General features: G+C 60.7%; 1 protein-coding gene across 3 annotated transcripts in view; it reads right to left on the bottom strand.

The window, feature by feature from the left end:
* Positions 1 to 1,571: 1,571 nt before the first annotated feature.
* The window catches only part of SPSB1 (splA/ryanodine receptor domain and SOCS box containing 1), a 57,635-nt gene continuing 37,870 nt past the window's right edge, over positions 1,572 to 21,336 (bottom strand). For all 3 annotated transcript variants that reach the window (XM_045859004.1, XM_045859005.1, XM_045859007.1), the window contains exons 2-3: positions 11,024 to 11,829; positions 1,572 to 3,583 (exon numbers count right to left, since the gene is read on the bottom strand). In XM_045859004.1, the coding sequence (XP_045714960.1) occupies positions 3,456 to 3,583; positions 11,024 to 11,717 (822 nt within the window). In that variant the 5' untranslated portion in view covers positions 11,718 to 11,829 and the 3' untranslated portion in view covers positions 1,572 to 3,455. The remainder of the gene's footprint in view (positions 3,584 to 11,023; positions 11,830 to 21,336) is intronic.

The following is a 21,336-nucleotide window of genomic DNA, read 5'->3' as shown; positions in this document are numbered from 1 at the left end:
CAAAACCCCGCTCCCCCAGAAAGTCTCCAGGCTGCACAAAGGCCCTTATTTTCCATGTGCTTCCTACACCCTCCCTCCCTCCCCCCACCGCCTGACCCCCGCTCCCGCTGCCCCCCCGCCCCGGCGGCCCCCTTCAAAGCAAGTCGGAGTTCCAACTACAACCCAGACATGAACTCCAATCTAAAAATAATTTCAGACCACCCTTGTCCTCCAAACATGTCTAGGGGAGGCATCTGGGGGTCCGTCTCCCAATGCCCACCTTGGTCTTCGGAGACGGTACCCAGGACGGAAGAACGTGCATCCGAAAGTGGGTTTAGGGTTGTTTGGTCCGTTCTCACAGACCAGTGCCAGCCTAGGCACTGCCATTTTTCCAGAACAGAAAGCAGTGCAGGAGCCTTGAAAGCAGGTGTTTGCTTGCACACTCGCTAGCACGCCTGGCCGGTTCTGAAACCTCATCTCACCCTTGCCACCCGCCCGGGAGACCGGCCCGTTCTGACAGCCGTCCGGGGAGGCTCGTCCGAGATCAAACAGCTCGCGAGGGCCGGAGCCAGCGTCCGGACCCAGGTCTGACTCAGGAGGCCGTGTGCTTGTCGCCGGGCCAACCCACCGCCACGCTGAAGGAATTTCCCTTTACCCAGCAACTTTTCGGGAGAAAGAGCTGACGCGGTCCCAGGGGTCTCCAGACCGCCTTCGGCAAGGCCGCTCGGAGAGTTTGAGAAAACAGCACATTCCTGGGCCGGCCCCAGGAACATCGATGCGTCTGTCTGAGGCAGGGCCTGGAAACATGCGTTTCAGCAGACGCCTCCCAGGTGGCGCCGGTGCAGGTGGCCTGGGGAAGGCTGGCCGGGCGGCCCTCAGAGAGAGGGACACAGGACTTTGGTCCCAGGGGTCTTGGCCTCTGGAACCAGGACACTCCCCCCGGCACCAGCAGACCCTGACATGCCTTTAGAATTAAAAATGCCCACGGGGAGCTGGATGCACTCTTAATTCTTTGGAAACGAGTCATGGCATGTGATCCTATCCAGCGCATTTCTGGACCGTTCTCTTTATCACTTACCAATCCTCTAAATAAGCCAGACTTCCCTGCTTTCTCTGCTGAGGGGTGCGTGTGGGGACCCTGCACCTCCTCAGCGTCGCTGTGCTCGGGGACAGACGCAAAGGTGTGTGACCGTCTCCTCCCGCCCACTGCCCGCACGCAGCCTGGGCTCCCCCACGGGCCCCCGTGCCGGCTCCTACACGCCCACCCAGGTTTCTAACACCTGGACAAGCCTGAGGCCCCTGTGGACACGGGGCCTCCTTTCTGTGAGGTCACGAGTCCCCTGGTCTGGGGGGCCAGCTCACAGACTTCTGATAAGGGATGGGACATTCTGGGATCCACCTCTCCAGGATCTTCCTGGTCCTCTGGGTGACTCTGGCTGGCATCCCTCCTCCTGCCAAGGGGCGGGGCAGGGGGCAGGTGATCACCTCGTTATCTGTCGAAAACTGTGGGCAGCGGAGCTGGCTGGACCCAGGCGGGCTCAGCTATGCCTCCTTCCCTTCCCGCAAGGCACAAAGGAGAACTCAAATGTGGCTTTGTATTTTAACAAACTTTCCTTTATTAGGTTACTGACTATTATCAACCATCATAAAATAGAATGGGAGTTTCCAAACTGTACAGGCCCCAGGGCTCTGGGCTGAGAGGGGAGAAGGGTGGGCTTGGGGTGGGGGGGGAGGTGCCGGGGCGGCGGGAGTGCCGAGAGACGACCGAGCGCCCTGTGACGCGGCCGGTGGCTGCGGGAGGTGCTGGGTCAGGGCCACCAGGCTGGATCTGCGAAGTGAGCCTCTCCCGTGTGCAACATTCATCAGAACAGGACCCGCCCTGGCACGGGAGCGAGGAAAACCTTTACGAGTCTTACAGGTAAGGTCCCCGTGCCTGGAAATAAAAAAAAAAAAAAAAAGCCAAAACCCTCACAATAATAAGGGGGTAATTTACATTCCTCACCCAGTCTTGGCACCAATTTTGTGCTTTAAAAAATATATTCCACTGGAAGACTTTTTTTTTTAAAGGTACCCTACAGCAGCTGTTTAAAACATAATTCTTACGGACAAATATATATGCATATATATTAAACACTTTAAACAAATAAAGTTATCTATTGTACCTGTACAGAAATGAGCTGAAGCCAGACTCTCAGACAGAGTTGACCTCGAGATACAGAAATGCGGTGGCCGGGGCTTGGGGTCTGCTACATGGGGGGTGGGGGGGCTGCGGCCGGGAGGGGGCCTCCCTCTCCAGCTGACCTCCTGTCCCTAGTCCACCTTTCCGGCGTGTGATGTCAGGGGCGCTTAGCAGAGACTGCGTGGGCTCCCATGAGCGCAAGTGCACCTCCCCCAGGGTCTCCCCCCCTCGCCCTGCTCCTGGCTGCTCAGAAGACAGACACCCCCACTTCCCTCCTTGGTTCGGTGCTTCTATGGGGTGCAAGGGGGAAATCTCAGCAGGGAAGCAAGACCTCCCCCCTGCCCTTAAAGCCACGCAAGACCACGGAAATAAAACCGCGTGCAAAGGTGGACGAGCCGAAGTGTAAGTAACCAGCAGAGACACAGAAGCCGCGCCCGCTGTGGAGCCGACCCCGGAGGCGCTCCTACTGCACGTGAGGCTAACGCTCCCCGAGGGGCCCACTCAGGGACTCGGAGCAGAGCCCCATGGAAACTGTAGGTCAAGGGACCCAAACAGAGACACCCACGCCCACGTGGGGACACGCCATAGACACACAGCCCGGTGAGGAGGACAGGGCAGGCACACACATGCGGGGTGGGGGGGAGGTGCGGGGGCAGCAGGTGGAAGAAAAGCAAGAGAACACTCCGGAGAGGTGACCACGACGAGGCCCCTTTCTAAATGGAATAAATAAATGGCTTTTCTTATTGTTAAAAGAATAAATACGGGGTCTGGGGGCGCCGGCGGCGGCGGGGCTGGCACCGAGAGCACAGCCCACGGAAGGTCCACTTCGGGTTGCGCCTGTTGCTCTGTCCTTTCTGACGTCCTGAGCTTGGCTGCTGGGACATGACTCCTCGTCGAAGCACCTCTTAGCACCCCTGGGGTCTGCGCACGGTGCCGGGCCCCTCTCGCCGGCCCGCCCTGGGACCCGGCAGGTGGAGAATGCCCGTGCGTCCCCCGGGAGCAGATGGGCACTCAGCGCCGGGCTTCCTCGGAGTCCACTGTGTCTTTCCCCAAGGAGGGGCGGTGGCGCGGCACGCAGGGACCTCCCGCCAAGGTAGGGCGGGGGGGCGGGCGGGGGGGCCTGTGTCCAGAGCTGTCCGTGTTTGTGTCCCGAAGGATGACGAAGAGGAGGAGCGGGGCCTTCCTCACACGGCAGCAGCAGACGGACGCCCGTCCAAGGTGCAGCGGCGGCGGCGGCGGCAGCTCAGTGAGTCCACCCCAGGTGGCTGTCGTGCGGCGTGCGATCCTGGGCGGAGGGTCACTGGTAGAGGAGGTAGGCCTTGAGGGAGGCGGGCAGCGGCAGCGCGGGGATGTCCCCCAGCCGCTCCTTCCCCAGGGCCAGGCGCACGGCGCGGCGGCAGAGATCCATGAGCGGCACGGGCTCGGCTGCGGAGGGGAGGAGAGAGAGAGGTGGCGGTTAGCGCGGCTGTGCACGGGTCTGCGAGCAACACTCACAACAGGGCAGCGCCACCGATGGCGGCTTCAAGGCACAGCTGGTCACTCGATACTTTTCATTGTGAATGAACTATTAACAGCCAACACAGAACCCGCTCTGGGCCAGGCACCTCGGTCAGCTCCCAGCAAGCACTAATGTAACTCATTTAGTCCTCACAGTGGTTTACAATGGCTGCAGAATGCAGCAGAGGGGGGAACAGAGGGGCAGAAGGCCCGGGGTCGCATTGCGAGGAGGAGGAGACGACAAAGCCAGGACCCACCCCAGGCCGCCCCTGCTTTTCCGCTCAGGACGCCCAGAACCCCACACCTCCAGACCCCACGCCAGCTCTCGGGTGGGGACTCCTCTTGTGTCAGCCCAGCCGCTGGCGGGCACTGCTCTCATCTTCATTTTACAGCGGAGGGCACTCACGCACAAAGCGGCCCCGGCACGCCAGGTGCCTGGATTTGAAAGAAGCTTCTACCTGCAGCCTGCGAGGGCACCGGCGTCCTGTGTCCCTGGGGCTCTGTGTGGCCCGGTCTCAGGTTAGCTCTCCGCCTCAGGAAGAATGTGGGAGGCGTTCCCTGCGAGGCCCGGGGCTCTGCTCGCCCTTCCTCCCACCGCTGACTCTTCCCTGACCTCTTCTCTGAAACCTGGAGCAGGTGAGCGTGGCCGGAGCTGCCCGGGGCCACCCCACGGTGCCCAGGACAGAGAGTCGCCAGGAACGGACCTGTGTCTCCACCCACAGTCTCCCTGGACCCTCAGTCTCCTTTGTGAACCTACAGAGATGAGACCAACCCCCCGCACCACACACACAAAATAAAAAACAACAAGAAAAACCCCAGCATTTCCCTAGAGAGTCCATTCCACCAACAAAAAGTGGATTGAAGCTCTTTAATATCCACACCGTGTCTCAGAGTATTAAAAGTAACATTTAACATTGTTAAAGACCAAATTATCGAAGACCGAATCCTGCGGCCCGGGGTGGCGAGGAAAGGGGGAGTGGCTGTGAATGCGTCTGGGTTTCTCCAGGGCGATGAGCGTGTTCTAGAGTTGACTGTAGCGACGGCTGCACAACCGTGAACGTGCTGGGGGCCGCCGAGCCAGGCATGTTACGCGGGCGAGTGTGCGGTGCGCCAATTACATCTCAAGCCAATTACATCTCAACCAATCTCGAGATGTCATTTAAAATGCACTAGCTTGAGATATTTAAAAAAAAAATCTTAGAATTGATCGCCTATTTGCTGAATTCTAGGCTTTAAAAGAAGACCACCGTTTTTCATCTCTCGTGGGCCCTCGCGGGAAGGCATTGAAGGAGTGAATGGTTTTCACGGAGAGCTTTGAACTGGGGCCGCGGCTGGAGGCAGGAGGATGAACGAAATGACCCTGCATCCTTCGAGGCCAGGGTCCCACAGACTCGTGATGAGCAGAGCCGGGGTTCTCCCCCTGCCTGCTTGCAGAGCCGTGGGCCTCCCTCATCACAGAGCATCCTTTCCTGGGTGACCCCAGGTCTGGCTCCTCGCTTTGGCTCTACACAGAGGATGACTCCTCCCCCTCTGTCTCAGCTTCCCCCTCTGTGAAGGTGTGTAGTTGGTCTCCAAAGTCCCATCCAGCTGAGATCCTGGAGGCGGGGAAACAGCAGCCCTTGGCTGCTGGACCTACTGGACCTGCTGCTGAGGAGCAGCGCCCCCACTAGACCACGCGGGGGAATTTGGAGGCGCATCCTCTCCCCGCCCCTCCCCCCCCCAGGGGCTCGCTTCCCTCTTCCCCCAGCCCCGCCCTCCCCAAGGATGCAGCTCGGCCCCCATGGGGAGACACAGGGGCTTTCCCTGGTGGCCTAAGGTACTTGAGAAAGCGTCAAGAGCCATTGACCGTGCCCGAGAACCTGCCAGGCTGTGGAGTGAGGGCTGAGGGGTAGTTCCCATCACAACCTCTCGGCTTGAGGGGTTGCTGGTCAACTCGCGCACAGCCTTACGGAGAGACACCTCCAAACAGCAGAGACCGCCCCGGCCGGCGTCCCACCCCCTCCCTCAGCTGGTTTGCGTCACAGCACCAGGGACAGCTGTGGCTTGTGGAGCACCTACTGTGTGCCTGCCGGGGACTGCGGTCCCCGACCTGCAGAGGGGGAAACAGGCGCGGGGATGGGGGAGTCAGGGTCCAAGGTCTGAGAGCCAAGGGCTAGAAGCGGGGCACCAGTCCCCGAAATTCTCAAGCGCGGCTATTTCCATGCCAACACGAAGAGGGAGCTCCCGGCAGCTCTCCGCCGTTCACCCAAAGGGGCGCAGACCTACCGCCCCCTCTGCTGCCCCTCTGAAAGCAGCGGTGGAAGGGGGGCTTCCACAGGCTGACCAACTTGGTGCCACCCTGAACAGCCAGTTCAGGAGAGGGGAGGTCTGTGCAACTGGAAGGGGCGTGTCCTTCCATGCCAGGTCTTCCAAGATGGGCTACGGGGGTGGCAGCTGACAGCCACACTGATGTTACGAGCTGAAAATATGACCCATCACCCACACATCCCCAGGGTGGGTCTATGCTCAGGGACCTCAAGGACAAAGAGGTCACCCCCCCCAGCCCCGGCCGACCTTGTAGGAGCCAAATGGTGACGCACGGGCCACGGTCCGATTACTTCTCAAAGGCCGGGCAGGCCGAGCACACTCTGGCCGCAGAAGCAGACGTGGGCACCGTGCCGCGGACCATGTCTGTCCCGTGGGATTTGGTGGGTCGCTAACAGGACCCAAGAAGTGCCCCCTCTCCCCTCAATCCTTCTGCCTGGGGGGGCTGCGGCCTCTGTATCCAGCCCCCTCCTCGAGGCTGGGGGCCCACTGAGATTCCCCCGAGGGTTTCCAAACACAGGGCAGAGCTGACCTGATGACTCCTGGCCGCTCTGCCATCTCCCGAAGCCTGTGGCGGGGGGGGGGGGGGGGGGGCTGACTCATTTACATAGTTCAAGTGAGTCACTGCGGGGGGGGCGGCGCCCAGTGCAGACACCAGGAAGTAAGTCAGGGAGCTACTCCTGGGAGCGGAGGGTTGAGGAACTGGCCAGTCCATGTGCCGACTTCCTCGTGTCTAGCAGACACGGTTACTTGGTGGCCCCAGTGCCGCAGCCTGTGGCTCTCGAAGTCCCCTGAGACCACAGCACAGCCTGAGCTCCAGAGCCCGACCCTGGCCTAGTTCTTGGCTAAATGAATGGGCTTTGGGTGGGCAGGTGGGGTCAAAGACCAACGTCTCACGTCAGGAAGTGCCCCAAATTCAATGATGTCCCCGCCCTCACCTTCTCCACTCCAGTCACTGGCGTTGTGCTTATTCCTGCAAGCAGCAGCAGTGAAAATGCTCCCGGAGACGGATTCTAGAAAGTTCCTACGGGGCAGCCATCCCGGGATATGTGGGCATTTCCCTTTCCATTTAGCAGCTCTTACAAAAAAGCAGTGAAACAAAACACTAACCCTTGCGTTTGCCAACTAGGGGAGAATGCCTGACACCCAGCCGGGTAATGTGGGCGCCCTTGTTCTCTGGCCTCCAACTCTGAGAGCCCACCGTCCCTGTATGACCAGCCTTTTGGGGGGCATAGGGTCTAGAACAACCCCGTCCCCCCACATGGCCTTTCCCCCCAGAAAGAAGCCCCTGCAGGGTGGGGTGGTCAGTCTCCCCAGACAGGATCCCCCGCTAGACCCGGCTGGACTGGGGGTGCAGCAGGGAGGGGCCGGCATGGAGTGAGGCGCCCCGGGAGGACACCAGGAGGAGGCCACCAAGTCAAAAGACTCCTGAGGAAACGAGCTGAGCCTTGACCGAGCCCGAGGTCACGACAGACCGCACCAGACTTACCCGGGCGCCTGAAAGGGAGAACTTGAGAATGTCTAACTCAGCGAAACCGCTCCCGTGGTGAGGACGCCTGCTCCCCGTGGGGGCGGGCAGGGGGACTCGCGGGTCAGGGACTCTCCCTTGGGTGACGGTGGTCTGCTGCTTGCAAACAGGCCTTTTCCTGCTGCATCTCCAGGGAGGGGGGCAGGCGGTCCTGGGGCTCCAGCTGGGCTCTGTCTCCCCACCCCAGGGACACCCCCTGCCCTTCTCCCCGGGAAATGACATCGCAAGCTGTCTGGTGGCGGTCTGAGCCCCAGAGGTCTCAAGCCCCGGAGGAGGAGTCAGAACAAGCGGCCTGTGGTCAGAGCTGCCTGGGGGGTGGGGGAGGGTCCCCGGCACGGGGCAGCGACTCTGTCGGGAGCGTCTGCCCGGCGTGCAGCGGGAGGTGGGCTGGGGGAACCATGCGCTCACTGCAGTCCCAGGCAGGGTGCACCCGGGGGTGACTGTAGCTGGCCTGCTCCACAGACAGCTGCTCCCGGCTGAGGTGAGGACCCAGGTCCCAGGTGGCCGGGGTTGGGTGCGGTGGGGTGGAGTGGGGGAGGAGGGTGCAGATGAGTTCCTGGGTGTCCCAGGGCGCAGTAACGGATCAGAACTACCTACCTCCAAGGCTTTGAGAGCAAAGCCCACCCCAGGCCTGACTCCAGGAACACCTGGCCAGAGCTCCCACCTGTCGTGCCCTGCTCCCTGGGTGGACCCCAGACCCAGTCTAGCTGTGACGTTCCTCCCTCCTCACCTGCCTTGGAAGGTAAAGCACACCCTTCCGGGCAGAGGACTTAGGCACCCTCTGACCTCACCTGACCGGACCCCGCCATCCTAGTGCTGGGCTGTCTCGTCTCCCCCCAGGGCAGTGGCATGGGGAGGGGCAGGTCTCGTGGGAATGGGCTCTATCTGCTGTCTGCCCGACTGTAGAGGGTGGACTACTGCCCGCCCCTCACCCAAATTCAGGACCACCTGGAACCTCCGAAAGTGACCCCATTAGAAATAGGTTCTTGGCAGGTGTCAGTGGGTAGGAGGAGGTGACACTGGAGTAGGGTGGCACTGAAGCCAGTGGGCGGTGCCCTTAGAAGAGGCTGGGGCGGGAGGAGGCGCAGAGGGGACGGCCACGTGACTGAGGAGGCGGAGGTGAGCGATGCGCCTGCAGGCCAAGGACTGCGGGCAGCCGGCAGCGGCTGGGGGAGGAGGCATGAAGGGGAGTCTCCCGGGAGCCCCCAGAAGGAGCCGACCCTGCCAACACCCTGACCTCAGACTCCTGGCCTCCGGGTCGGTGAGAGAAGGCACTGCTGCCGTTCCCAGCCCCCCGGCGGGTGGCCTTTCATTCCCACAGCCCCCCGACACGAGCACTCCACCCTTCCCGCTCCTCTCTAAACCGCCGCTCGGCCGGGTGTTGCACCCCTCCCCCCCCACCCCACCCCCGCCCACGCGCCTCTCGTGGAGGTTTCCAGGGACCTCCTCGTCCCCGAGTTCATGGACAGTTCTCAGCCACCAACACACCCCACCTGGCGTCGCCTTGTCCTTCCTGAAGTCCTTCTCTACTTGGTGTCCAGGGCACCCACCTTGCCTCCAGCCCCACGGCTACTCCGCCTCCCCTCCTTCCCGTCCTTCTGACCTCGAAGCACTGACGCACCCCAGGGCACGGCCTGAGCCCTCTCCGTCACCCCTAGGGGATCTCAGCCGGGGGTCACACCTCTAAACCCCATCTGGCCATAGATGCCTCCCCGCTGACACCGTCCCAGACCGTGTCTGCAGACTTACAGGGCCGTCTGGACCTGTCGAGTGAGAACCAGCCCCCGTCACCTCACCCCTGGGCAGTGGCCATAGCTCCTCCCTGGGCAACCAGTCTTCCCCCAACGTCCATGTCCCAACAGCAGCCTGACCCTTCCAGGATACAAGGTGCCCTCTCAATAGAGAACCGAGGCGTCAGGAAGAGGCCGAGGCTGGCAGTTCTGACGCACGGCCCCTCATCCTACCCCCCACGCATGCAGTGGGCTGAGGACGCTGCCACACCTCATGGGTTTTCCGGTCAGGATCCTCCAAAGCTAACACCGTGCAGAGCGGGGCCGGGCCTGGACTGGGGAAGGCGAGAAGCCACGCCTGGCGTTATGGTTCTGCTGCCGGGGAGGGGAGTCCTCAGCGCTGGTCACGAAAGCCGGAGGTGGGTCCAGGCCACGGGCACTCCCAGCATTCCCCCAGGGGCCAGCTCATAATGGGGTGCTCGACAGCCCCCTCCTGGCGCACCCCCTCCCCTCAAACCTGAAGGTCTGGAGACTGCAAGCCCAGAGTAAGCGTCTGTGCTCCTGACACCGGGGGGGCCTCCCCACCATCTGTCCGGCAGCGGGGGTTAGACCTTGGGGTACCAGGCCAAACCTGCTGCTCAACAACAGTCAGTACACGTGGGGGCGAAGCTTTGTAGCCCACCCGCTCTGCAAGGCGAGGTCTGCGGACGCTAGGAGGGACCCACGGTGAGGGGCGTCAAGCATAGTGGTGGACGGCTTCGGAGTTCCAGGACCACCTGCCACCATGGGCTCCCAGCCAGGTGGCCCCAGAGCCCTCCACCTCCCACACGAGGACAGTACTGTCACACGAGTTGTTTTCACACACGGGCTAACAAAGGCCACTCCCTTCTCCGAAGGGACAGGCGGGAAACGCTGCCGACTCGGCCCGTTTCTGACTCACGTTCTCCTCTCCAAAGGCCCCCAGATGCCACGACCGAACAAGCCCATCTCAGGGAACAGTGCCCCGGGGGAGCCCACGGAGAAGCCTCCAGCTTCTACTGGGGGAGAAAGGCCCTAAACCTGCCCAGTGAGCACGAGAAGCTGCTGGCCTACAGTTACGTGGGAGGACCGAGAACTGTCCAGGCTGCACCCCGCTCCACGATACCCCGGCCGCTGTGCTGGGAGTCGGTCAGCTGCAGAGTAGACCTCAAGACCGGTCAGCCCGAAACACCTGACCTTGGCCGAAAGGCCGAGAAGCAGTGGGTCACGTGGAAACAAACCACATCTATCAAAGACCATCCATCATTTATTTATCGTTTTATTCACCATCCGTCCACCTATCCACCCACCCATCTGTCTTTCATTTATTCATTCATTCATACACCCACCCATTCACTTACCCACCTACCCATCTATCTATTCATTTATCTATTCGTTCATCCATCAACCCATCCATCCACCCGTCTTCTGTGTATTCATTCATTCATGCACCCACCCATCTACCTACCTACCCACTCGCCACCCATCTACCCACCCATTCACCCATCTACTCATCCATCCAACCACCCATCCACCCACCAAACCTTCCACCCATCTCTCTGTCCAGCCCCGCATGAGGTGCTGCCAGGTTATCTGGCAGACTCCAGCTCGAATTTTTCACTTAACCAGAGGCAGGCAAGAACCACCTCTGAGGATCTGAACGAGTTGGGATGTTTGCCCAAAGACATTTTAATTCCAATGACCGCCCAAACTCCTGGCCAGGCCCCCCCCGCCCCCCCGGGACCCCAGGGACATAGGCAACCTGGGGACAGTGTAGAAGACACTTACGGTCAAGTCCGTTCAAGTAGCGCATGCGGATCTCGCAGTGGCCCCAGACGGCACTCACAACAGGATACAGTTTTTTGCCCTTGAGTCCCCGGAAAGCCACTCCCATGTACTGTCCGTCCACAATGAAGCTCAGGGTCCCGTCGTCCATGTCCAGGGCCACGAGGAAGGAGTCGGGGACAATGAACGTCTCGTCCGGCTCCAGAAAGGCCGGGTACGTTTTGCTCGGTTGGTTCTTGCCGTCGTGGTAGAGCCGGTTGCGCCCCAAGTCCCAGCCCCAGGACTCGTGGTTGTTGCCCACGAGCGTCGTGTACCCGACGGAGTGCAGGGGGGCGTCGGCCGTCGCCACCCCCACCACGGCGTGCGTGCCCCGCTGCCTCATGGCCCACGTGATCTGCCACACGTGGAGCCCCCGCGTGTACCCGACCTTGCCCCGGATGGCGTCCGTGCTCTGGGCCACCGGATGCCGGTGGAAGATCAGCTTGTCGTCCTCCTTCACGAAGACGTTGAGCGAGCGGTCATTGTTGTTCCACGAGTGGAGCAGCTGGACCTCGTAGGACACGGGCGGCATGTCCAGCAGCAGGTCCAGGCGGGTGGGCTTGCAGTAGTCCAGGCCCTGGAGAGCCTGCTTCAAGGGCCGGTACGTGGGGTCCCTCATGTCCACAGTCTTGATCCCTCCGGTGACCTTCTGACCCATGCTGGCCCGCTTCACCTGGTCACCGACGCCCGAGGCAAACTCATCAATCGCACGGCCTCTGCTCCCGAAGGCTGCCAGGCGCCTCTGCGCGTTGCGGAGCGGTCAGGACGGCCTAGTGGGTGGACAGAAAAACAGGAGGCGGGGTGAGCGGGGGCGCGGGGACATGGCGAGGGAGTTAACGAGGAACGCAAGGGCCATACAAACAGGCTGCCCGCGCTGTCACGCCCCAGCGGTCTGGGCTCTCAGTGCACCGGACACGGGGCAGGCGGGAGCCTGGGCGCATCTGGAAGCCCTGCTCTGCCCCTGCAGCTGTGTCGTCCTAAGGGAGAGGGGCTGCCGGCCCGGCGGTCCGCATGGAGGGAGGGAGGGAGGGAGGGAGGCGTGGGGGCTGGCGTTGCACCCCACTGTCGGGTGCACCACGCACCTAACTGTGGCTCTTCAGGGCAGAAGGCCACGTTGGCCCAGATCCGGGAGTCAGCCCATGCAGTGGGCATGTCCCCTGGTCCTAGCAATGGGGAGCCTATTTCCTGTGCCTGCTGCTTCGGGAAGAGGCGAAGCCCCGGGAGGCAGCAGAAGCTCTTTGGGATGCCAGCTCCCTGCTCTTCCCTCTTGCAGCACGGCCGCCTCCCACAGCCTCTGGCTCTCACCAGGGAGGGGAACCCTGGGGTGGACAGCAAGTTCAACTCGGGGGAGGCAAGGGGGCTCAGCCGGCAGACCCCGAGGCTGCAGCAACCTCCCCTGGAGGTCCCACGTCCCACCACATGGACCATAACGGGGAGGACGAGAGGTGGGAAGAGGGAGGAGACGATGGGGTGCAGGGTGAGAGAGAGCAAGGGGGAGGGAGCTCTCAGGCTGGCAGGCCTGGGCCTGGGCCCACCTGTAACTCCTGCTTGGGCCGCAGCAGGGATCTGCTTTGTCTGTGCAGCGCTAGAGAGCAACTGTCTCAGGCCGTGCCGACGGGACAGTCTCCATGCAGCCACCCAACTCTGCCTTGTAGCACGAAGGCAGCCACAGGCAGTGCGTAAGTAAATGAGCATGGCTGAGTTCCAATAAAACTTTATTTACAAGAACAGGCGGAGTGCCGGCCAACCCCTGAGCTAGACGAAGGTGTCCCCCCCGCACCAGCACCCCTGCACATGACCTCTGCTGCAACGGCGGCAGCAGGAAGCATAAGACGCCTACGAGGAGGAATCTCGAAGCAGCAACATCAGTCCGACCTTGGAACAAGTGATGAGGAAAGACAGCGTGAGCTCACAGGGGTGGGCCCTCTGTCTGTCCAGGTCAGCTCCACAAGAGCCCGCCGCCTGCAAGGCCGGCTGCGAAGCAAGTCCACAGAACCGGTCCTTGTGTAAGCTCCTACCCTCCCAGACCCCCGTGCCAGGAACCATCCGGGAGGGCGGGCCCCTTCCTGCCCCTGCACTGCACAACCTTGAGCGGAGGGAGTCTCTGGGAGGAAGAGGTGGGAGGGCAGATGCGGCATCACCGGGTGCCTCCACACAAGGGCAGCTCAGGGCCCAGCCAGGAGCCACGTGGGATCTGCTGCTTCTGGGTCATCTTGCCATCTGAGTCACCTCCTAGGTGGTCAATCGCTGTGGCAACCTGAGGGCCATTCTTGACTCGCCTGTCACCTGCCGGTCCCCACCCTGTGTCCAAGCCAGGGTCAGAGCCACCACTTCCTTCTTGCTGCCTTCCTGGTGTCCACACCCGGCCGCAGGCCCGAGAGGCCCCTGAAGCCATCCAGCTGCCTTCCCCTGTCCATCTCTTCTTAAATGTGATCTGTCCTTCTGCATGCCCCCCCCCCGGGGAGCTCCTGTCACCCCTTTCTTGGGGACTGCGGGCACACCCACAGCCATGTCCCCTGGGCACACGGGGGCGGAGACACCTATTGGATGCACCCACTGTTTTTCTGCACAAGCCACGGAGAAGTGGGGCGCTGGCTGAGAGCTAGCGGTGAGAGGGGACGAGCCGTGTGGGATCCACAGGGTTAAAAAAGGTCGAGGGACACGAGAGGATGCGGGGTGAGTGTCTGAGACACACAGACAGATCCCCAAACTGAGATGTGCTTCTCGGCTCGCAGGTGCCATCTGGGTATAAAACAGCCGGCATCACCTGCCACCCACTCTTCCGGGGTCTACGGAACCTCATGGCTCTGCCCGGGGACATGTGGACAAAGACACGCACTGAACCACGAACTCCAGCAGACTCGGAGAGGAGGCCGCCCTTCAGATGTACTGAATTAACATAAAGTGTAACGTGATGCTGCTACATGTTAAAAAGCAACTCGGAGAACAATACACAGAGCATGACCCCATTTCTGTAAGAACAGGGTTCTTAAAAAGCTTAAAAAGCTTCTCTCTGTGGGCTTTTTTTCTTCTCGTGGGCTCAGGCTGAGGGCTGGAAGCATAAGCCCCAAACTTCTCACGACGGTTAATCCTGCACGGCGGGGTGGGGGAAAGTCGGTTCCCTTCGAATACTTTTTGAACAGAAACTTGACAAAAATGCACCTATCACGCGCATGGTAATGATGATTTTTAAGTACCCAAAAAGGAACGCAAGGCTGAAAAACACTGATTGCACACCCTGCCTCCACAGAAACCAGTTGTCCCTGGCGCGATTCCTATCGGCTGCCCCGGCTGTCCGCGCCTTTCAGCCAAGCACAGGCGCAGGTTTCATTCACCCACCAGGATGCACGCTGACTCCAGAGTCGGCGAGGGCGTTTAAACGTAAAAGTGGGAATTCCCAGCTGGAGCTCCGAGGCCATCCGAGAGAGGGACATTCTTTCCGCAGTGATTTCTCCCGGGACATCCAAGGACACTGTTTTCTAAAGGACAAGTGTCCATTTGCCCAACAGCAATGGGGAGGCTGTCCGTCTCTGCCAGCCCCATGCGAGAAAAGGGCACACTGGGGAATCCGAAACCCAGCCGCACGGGCTGCACGGCGGCCTGCGCTCCCCTCTGCAGGGCCAGGAGTGGGAGGGGGGCCCGGGGGCGGGGGGAGAGCAGTGACTGGGGAGGGGCACGAATTCCCACCCTGGGCTCCAAGAGGACGGCAGGCTCAGCAGCACCTGCCCAAAACTCCACGCCGTCCCTTTGCCGGAAGCCCCAGCTCTGCAGTGCGCCTGCCTTCCGAAAAAACACCTCCTCAGACCGATTCGCCCCGGGGCCCCGCCCCGCCTAAAACCGATCCTTCTGTTCTGCGAGAAAGTTCACAGCACGAAATGTGCGTGGGGACTGGCGACCACACAGCCTGGGGGACCAGCCCAGGGCACGTGTGGCAGAGGGATGGCGTAGGGGTGGGGGCGGGGGACACTCGGAGGAGGCAGACACCCAATCACCTCCTTTTGGGCTCAGTTCCCCCCTCAGGGCGACTGACCCCAGAACAGTAAAACCATTGTTTTGACTCAAGACGGGGAAAGAATGAAATTCAGGATGTGGAACAAGGTGACCTATTTATAAAGCCGCCTTTCACCTGAAGATCAAACGTGCTCCCTCCCTCCGCCGCCCCACCCCGCCTCCCTCACAGGTGGTGGCGGCCCAGGATTTTGCAAGAGAAGCTGCCCCGGGCGGGCGATCTGTGATTAGAGCAGAACCTGGGTGCCGCTGGTCTGCCTGCTGGTGAGGGTTCCGGCCTCCTGGGAGCCGTGGCTCGCCAGCACGCTTCAGTGTGGGAGCGCACTCAGGGCGTGTTCCGTGCCAGCCGGGCCGTGGGCCCCCCCCCCCGCCCCGCAGAAGGTGCCACCGACAGACAGCGGGGCGAGTGCTCTGCCCTTACAACTCCCTGCCCCAGCCCACCTGTCCACGGAGCTGTGTCCTTGCTCAAGCACAGACACAAGAGCATCGGCCCCTAGAATCAACAAAAAAGTATCGGACCCTTCCGGAAAGTTCTGACGAGTGATTCTGGAGAGAAAAAAATCCCACACGGCCGGTCCAGAGCTCTAGCCTCTGACCTCAAAAGACCAAAATCGCACCTGCCGTAAACACCTACGAAAGGACCCAGATTACTCATACGGCACTTTCAGAAAGGGCTCGAATCGGTTGAGCCGCGCCCCTGGGAAACCAGCCTGACATTCATACAGAGACTGAAAATTAAAGCACAGAGTCACGGCTGCGGCCTGGCCAGGCTTGGGACGGCCACGGGCTGTGCCTCCTCCGGACCAGCCGCCCTGGGCTCAGAGGCCTTCAGTGCCACACAATGACCCACAGAGACCTTCCAGAGGGGCCACCCGGGCAGTGGCAGACAGACACGCCTGCAAGTGGCAGGGGGGAAGGGAGTCTCGGTTGCGGGCCCCCGACATCACCCAGCCTGGGGTTGGGCGTCTGTCTCGCTGGGCCTGTGTGGTCCACCCCACAGAAAGGAGGCAGGAAGACAGGGCAGGGGGCAGTGCCATGGCCACCTCCATCGGAGCCCAAGGGGAAAGGCTCGGGGACAAGGGTCCCTCCTTGCCCCTTCCTGGCTGGGGACAGACACCCTCAGTCCCCCAGGTGGACTGGGCGGCCTCAGTGAGCTCACTCCAGGTGCCCGTTACGTGAAGCTCCTGCCCGCTCCTGCCTCCCTCTGACCCTGGAGGACGCCCGAGAGGATGCGATCCTGAATGCCAAGGGCAGGAAGGCGCTCAGCCAGGGGAGGCCCAGGGAGGCCCAGATTAAGGCCTCACAGGGCGGCCCAGGGAGCCCGGCCCCATCTTGGAGGAGCATTTTGGGAGGGGAGGGACCTAGGGGCATCCTTGCACCTGCTGGAGAAGAGGGCGGGGAGGCAGGAAGTCCCCCATGAGGCCACAGCTCCAGCAAAGCTGCCTGTGGGCACACAACTTCAGAGCCCCAAATTAGATACCCCCCTAGGTCCACAGCAGCTGGGGCAGAAATCCCATAAACTTTCTACAGCAGGGAGAGGCTGTAGGGACATTCTGAAGTCAGGTTCACAAGAGTGGTTCTCAAAGTGCGGTCCCCGGGACCAGCTGATCAGCAACACCTGCTGGAGCGGCAGTTGCTCTGGCCCCACCCCGACCGATGCATCAGAGACTCTGGGGGTGGGGGGCACCCAGTGGTCTGCATCCCAGCGAGCCCTCCAGGGGCTGGGGGCATGGCTGGTTGAAAGGAAGAAAGGACTCCAGCTCAACACGTGGAACCTGGAATCCACGTTAGGTGAGAACAGTCAGGCTTGGATTGATAACCACGATGTTTACAACTTCTTGTTCTATCTTGATTTGAAATATTTCACAAGTTATATATGCTCCTGTAAAAGCTCGATCCAGAAATGGAAGAAGTATAGACGGAAGTATCTGCACTTCCACTCGGGTGCGTGGACACCGGCAGACACAGCAAAGGATCCGCCCCACAAAATACTCCCCGGCCTGCTTTCCGCGGGTGGTGACACCTCAGCGCCTGGGTCGGTTCCACGCACAACATCCCATCATCAGGGTTTCTGGAACTTTCCCTTACAGACGGACACCTGGCTTGTTGGACGGTAATGGCGTGGAGTTAAGAAGTTCTCCATAACGAGATGGCCCTGGCGTAGTTTCTTTTTGTGTAGTTCATGGCCACCTCTCCTCTCCTCCCCCTTAAAATCTTGGACCTCAGCAACACCCCGCTCCTGCGCCCCACTGTCCATTTTTAACAGAAGAAATCGCATGTCCAGGCGACCCACCCTCAGGCTTCCCGGTCTTCGAACCGACCGTGGCGGGCTGACGGCGTTCAGGAGCTTCTGCACGGCCAGTTGGACTGCAGGTGTGTCCACTGGGCCTGGAACAGACCGCAGCCAGTGAACTTGGAAAGGGTTCTAAGAGGACTTGGGCAGTGTGTCTCCTAGTGCAACCTGATCGCCACTCCCTGCGGGGTTTTTCAGAACTGGACGGGACGCCAAGGGCGAGGTGAACCCCTGGCCTCCGGGGCCAGTCGGCACGGAGAGGACTCGGATCCGGAAGCCACCGGGCCTGCAGGAAGCTCCCTCTCCCATGCGGCCGCCCCTCCCCTCCCACCCAGTCGACCTCGACCGTCCCGCACACCTGGGCTGCCAGCTTGGCAAGGGGTGGCCTCGGCAGGTCCAAAGGTAGCAAATAAATGATCCTGAACTTCTAGGCAAGCAGAAGGGTTTGGGTGCCAGGTTCCCGTGGCACCAGCTGGTCCCACGGGGGGCGCAGCAAGGACACAGGGAGAGGCCCCCCCCCCGCCTCCCCGCTGGCACGTCTGTGGACTGGGACGCAGCCCCTGAAGGGGCTGGCCGGAAGGGTCCCTGTACTCGGGACGAACAGGTTGGCTGCGTCAAACGAACCGAAGGACACAACTGTATCTGCCCCCAGGGTAAAATCTAGAGAAACTTTATACAGGCACACTCAGGGAAAGAGATGAAAAGGGACTGGAAAAATGAAAATGTCTGTGTTTAGAGTGATGAGCTTGAGTTTCCTTTTCTTTCAGATCTCCTTACTATCATGTTACTATTGTTGCAGAAAACACACATGAATGAACTTAAATGTCCGTCAACGCATGCACGATTGGATAAACCAACTGCGGAACCCACGTACGGGGGAACATGATTCAGCCACGAAGAGGAGTGAAGAGCTGACGCACGCAACAGTGCAGGCGGATCTCAGAGACTTGCTGCCGAGTGAAAAGGGCCAGATAGAGCCCTGGCTGGCGTGGCTCAGTGGATTGAGCGTGGGCTGCGAACCAAAGTGTCCCAGGTTCGATTCCCAGTCAGGGCACATGCCTGGGTTGCAGGCCATGGCCCCCAGCAACTGCACATTGATGTTTCTCTCTCTCTCACTTTCTCCCTCCCTTCCCTCTCTAAAAATAAATAAATAAAATATTTTTTTAAAGTTATAAAAAAATTTATTATATTAAAAAAAGGCCAGATAGAAAAGGCCACGTTGTATTATTTAGATGAAATAACCAGAGTAGGTAAATCCATGGCGATAGGAAGCAGCTGAGTGGTTGCCAGGAATCAAGGGTGGGGGAGGGGCCACGAAACGGTGCGTGAGTGCTGATGGGGTCTGGGCCTCTTCTGGGGGGAATGTTCTGGAACTCGATAGAGGCGGCGGCCGCACAGCATTGTGACTACTAAATGCCCCTGAACTGCACTCTTTAAAGAGGTTCGTGCTACCTTCTGTGAATTTCACCCCAACCAGTAAAAAAATCACAAATAAGTGAAAAATGTCCATCTTTGCAAACCCTGCCTGGCAGGAGGTGCGGTGGGAAGGGGCCGCCGTGCAGAGGGAGGCCCCAAGGTCGCCAGGACCGGGAGGGCGGTGGCGGCGGGCCTGTCAGCAGGGTTACACGCAGGGACCGGCTAACGAGGTTCGTATGTGCGGAGAAAGCCTTCCAGAGCTGCGTCAGCTCCCCGCCCCCGCCCCCTTCCCCTTCCTGCAGGAGAAAAGTGCAGAGCTGTGGTTTGGCAGCCCCGCGGCCTTGAGACGGCACCTGTAGATCGCATTTCTCTGGAGGAATCCGGAATGCGTGCCTGCATCTCCGCGCCTGCACCCAAAATGTGGTCTAGGAGGGGCCGGCTGACACGCACCAGGGCCACGGGCCAGAGCATGTGGACATGGAAGAACCTCTGTCATGGTGCATCATGTGTATGCACACTCCCCACTCCGGGAACAAGGGGGGCTGGGATTCCCAGGCCCTGCTTGTCCGCAGAGCAGGTCAACACCCCGAGGGCGCCCGCCCCCAAAAGCAAAGGCCCCACCTGGTGCTGTCAGGAAGCCATCAGAGCCTTCAGGTCCCGCTGGTCCCTCTGCCCATGACGCCTGGGGCTTTCTGTCACCGGTGATGCCACGGCGTGGGGCTTGGGCCAGGCTAATGCACGTTTTGCCTGCACCTGTTGCCGCGTGGAAACCTGTCTAACGGGGTTGGGTTTCTGTGTTCTCACCGAGATCGCGCCTCATGGACCCAGAGCGACCCATGCTTCTCGCGCCTGGTGCCGCCAACTCCCACAGGCCCCTTCTGGCAGACTCCCTGCCAGACGTGTCTATAACAGACACCCGACAAATCCCAGGCGCCTGCTCACCCACCCCACAAGCACCTGCGGGGCCCCAGGGGGCTAGCATGGGCTTCCCAAGGCCCCTTCTCTGTTCCTTAGCCCCTGAATATCTCAACAGAGCCACGGCTCCGAACTGCAGGCCCCACACACCCCACCGGCACTCGCAGAAGGCACCTCCTCCAGCGGAAACCGGTAGGAACTGACAAAATCGGCAAGGGGGGGGTCACCTGCGGAAGTGATCCCACCTGAGAAGTGGTCTGATAAGCGCTTAAGAAACACCTGGGTCCGAATGCAACTCAGGGATGTAAATCAGTCCACAGACGTCTGCCAGGTGCCTATCACACACACCCAGGTAGAATGTGTTGCCCTCCTGGGGCCTGTGGGCTGGTGGGACACAGATAACCATCCAAACAATTAACACAAGCTTCCGGGGCAGAGGCTTTTATCTGGTGAGTCCACTGTGGCGGCCCCAGAGCCTGGAACAGTACCTGGAACAGAGCAGGGGCTCAGTAAACGAGCACTGAATGAGTGAATGGCTAATACAGGCTCAGGTGGTAAAGTGTTCAAGAAAAACGAGGCCACGTAGTGAGGGCAAAGCAAGTGATGGGGGTGGAGGGCAAGGGGAGGCTTCTCCGATGCCGGGATGTGTGAACAGAGACCCGGATGAAGGGCGGGGGAAAAGCATGGGGCTGTTGGAGGAGAGGAGCGTCCTGGGCAGGAGGAATAGGACGTGCAAATGCCCTGAGGTGGACGCATGGAGGACGGAGAGGCTGTGGGGGGGGGCGGGGGGGGCGGGACAGGATGAGGGCGGGCGCACCAGGTGCCGGGGGCCAGGAAGGGTTGGATTTTGTCTACAGTGCGACGAGAAACCAGCTGAGGGCTCTGAACAGGAGGGCTCTGATGCAGTCTGACTTCTGTGCCAACAGAATCCCTCTAGGTCGCTGTGTCGAGAACAGGCGTGACCAGCTAGGGAGTCAGTGCTGGGGTGCACCTAGGACTGGGGGGTGGTGGAAAGCCAGGATCCACAAGGATGGGGGCCTGATCCATGGGCCTGAGGACCCCAGCTCTCGTTAGGTCTGCCCCTGTGGTGACAACAGAGATATCGGGCCACAGAGCTAGAGGCACAAGTCACGAGCGCCACTTGCCAGTCCCCTGACTCTGTCTCGGTGCCTCCTACGTGCTGCTTTAAGAGGCGGACCCACACCCTCAGCACGCCCGACTGCCCTGCCTCGTACTGAGCGCGACCGGGGCCCCCAGGTTTGCATGCCCGTCCCTGGCGGGTCTGGCAGATGTCGCCCCACGGCATCAACGCCGGGTGCCCTGGGAGGAAATCCAGCTCCTGAGCCTGCAAAGTGTGGGTGAGCTCTCCTGACCCCCCCAGGGCCCAGGGCACCCCTTGGGATCCTCATCTGAGCAGCCCCGCTGCCTCTGCCCAAGACTTCTCGGAACCGGGACAGGGTCGATCGAGGGCGGCTCGTTAGGGGCCTACCAGGGCGTACACGTCACAAGCCGAGCGACCCTGGGCAAGTCCTCCAACTTCTCTGAGCCCCAGGCTGCTCTTCCAGGCACGTGGGGGCGATGACTGCCTGCCTTGCCTGTTGGCTTTAGGGTTAAATGAGAAGCCCACGGAAAACTCAGCCCTTCA

Source organism: Phyllostomus hastatus, unplaced genomic scaffold (assembly GCF_019186645.2).
Source record: "Phyllostomus hastatus isolate PE091 unplaced genomic scaffold, TTU_PhHast_1.1 phas_scaffold_182, whole genome shotgun sequence".
NCBI classification, from domain to species: domain Eukaryota; kingdom Metazoa; phylum Chordata; class Mammalia; order Chiroptera; family Phyllostomidae; genus Phyllostomus; species Phyllostomus hastatus.
This window is presented reverse-complemented; position numbering and strand designations above follow the sequence as displayed.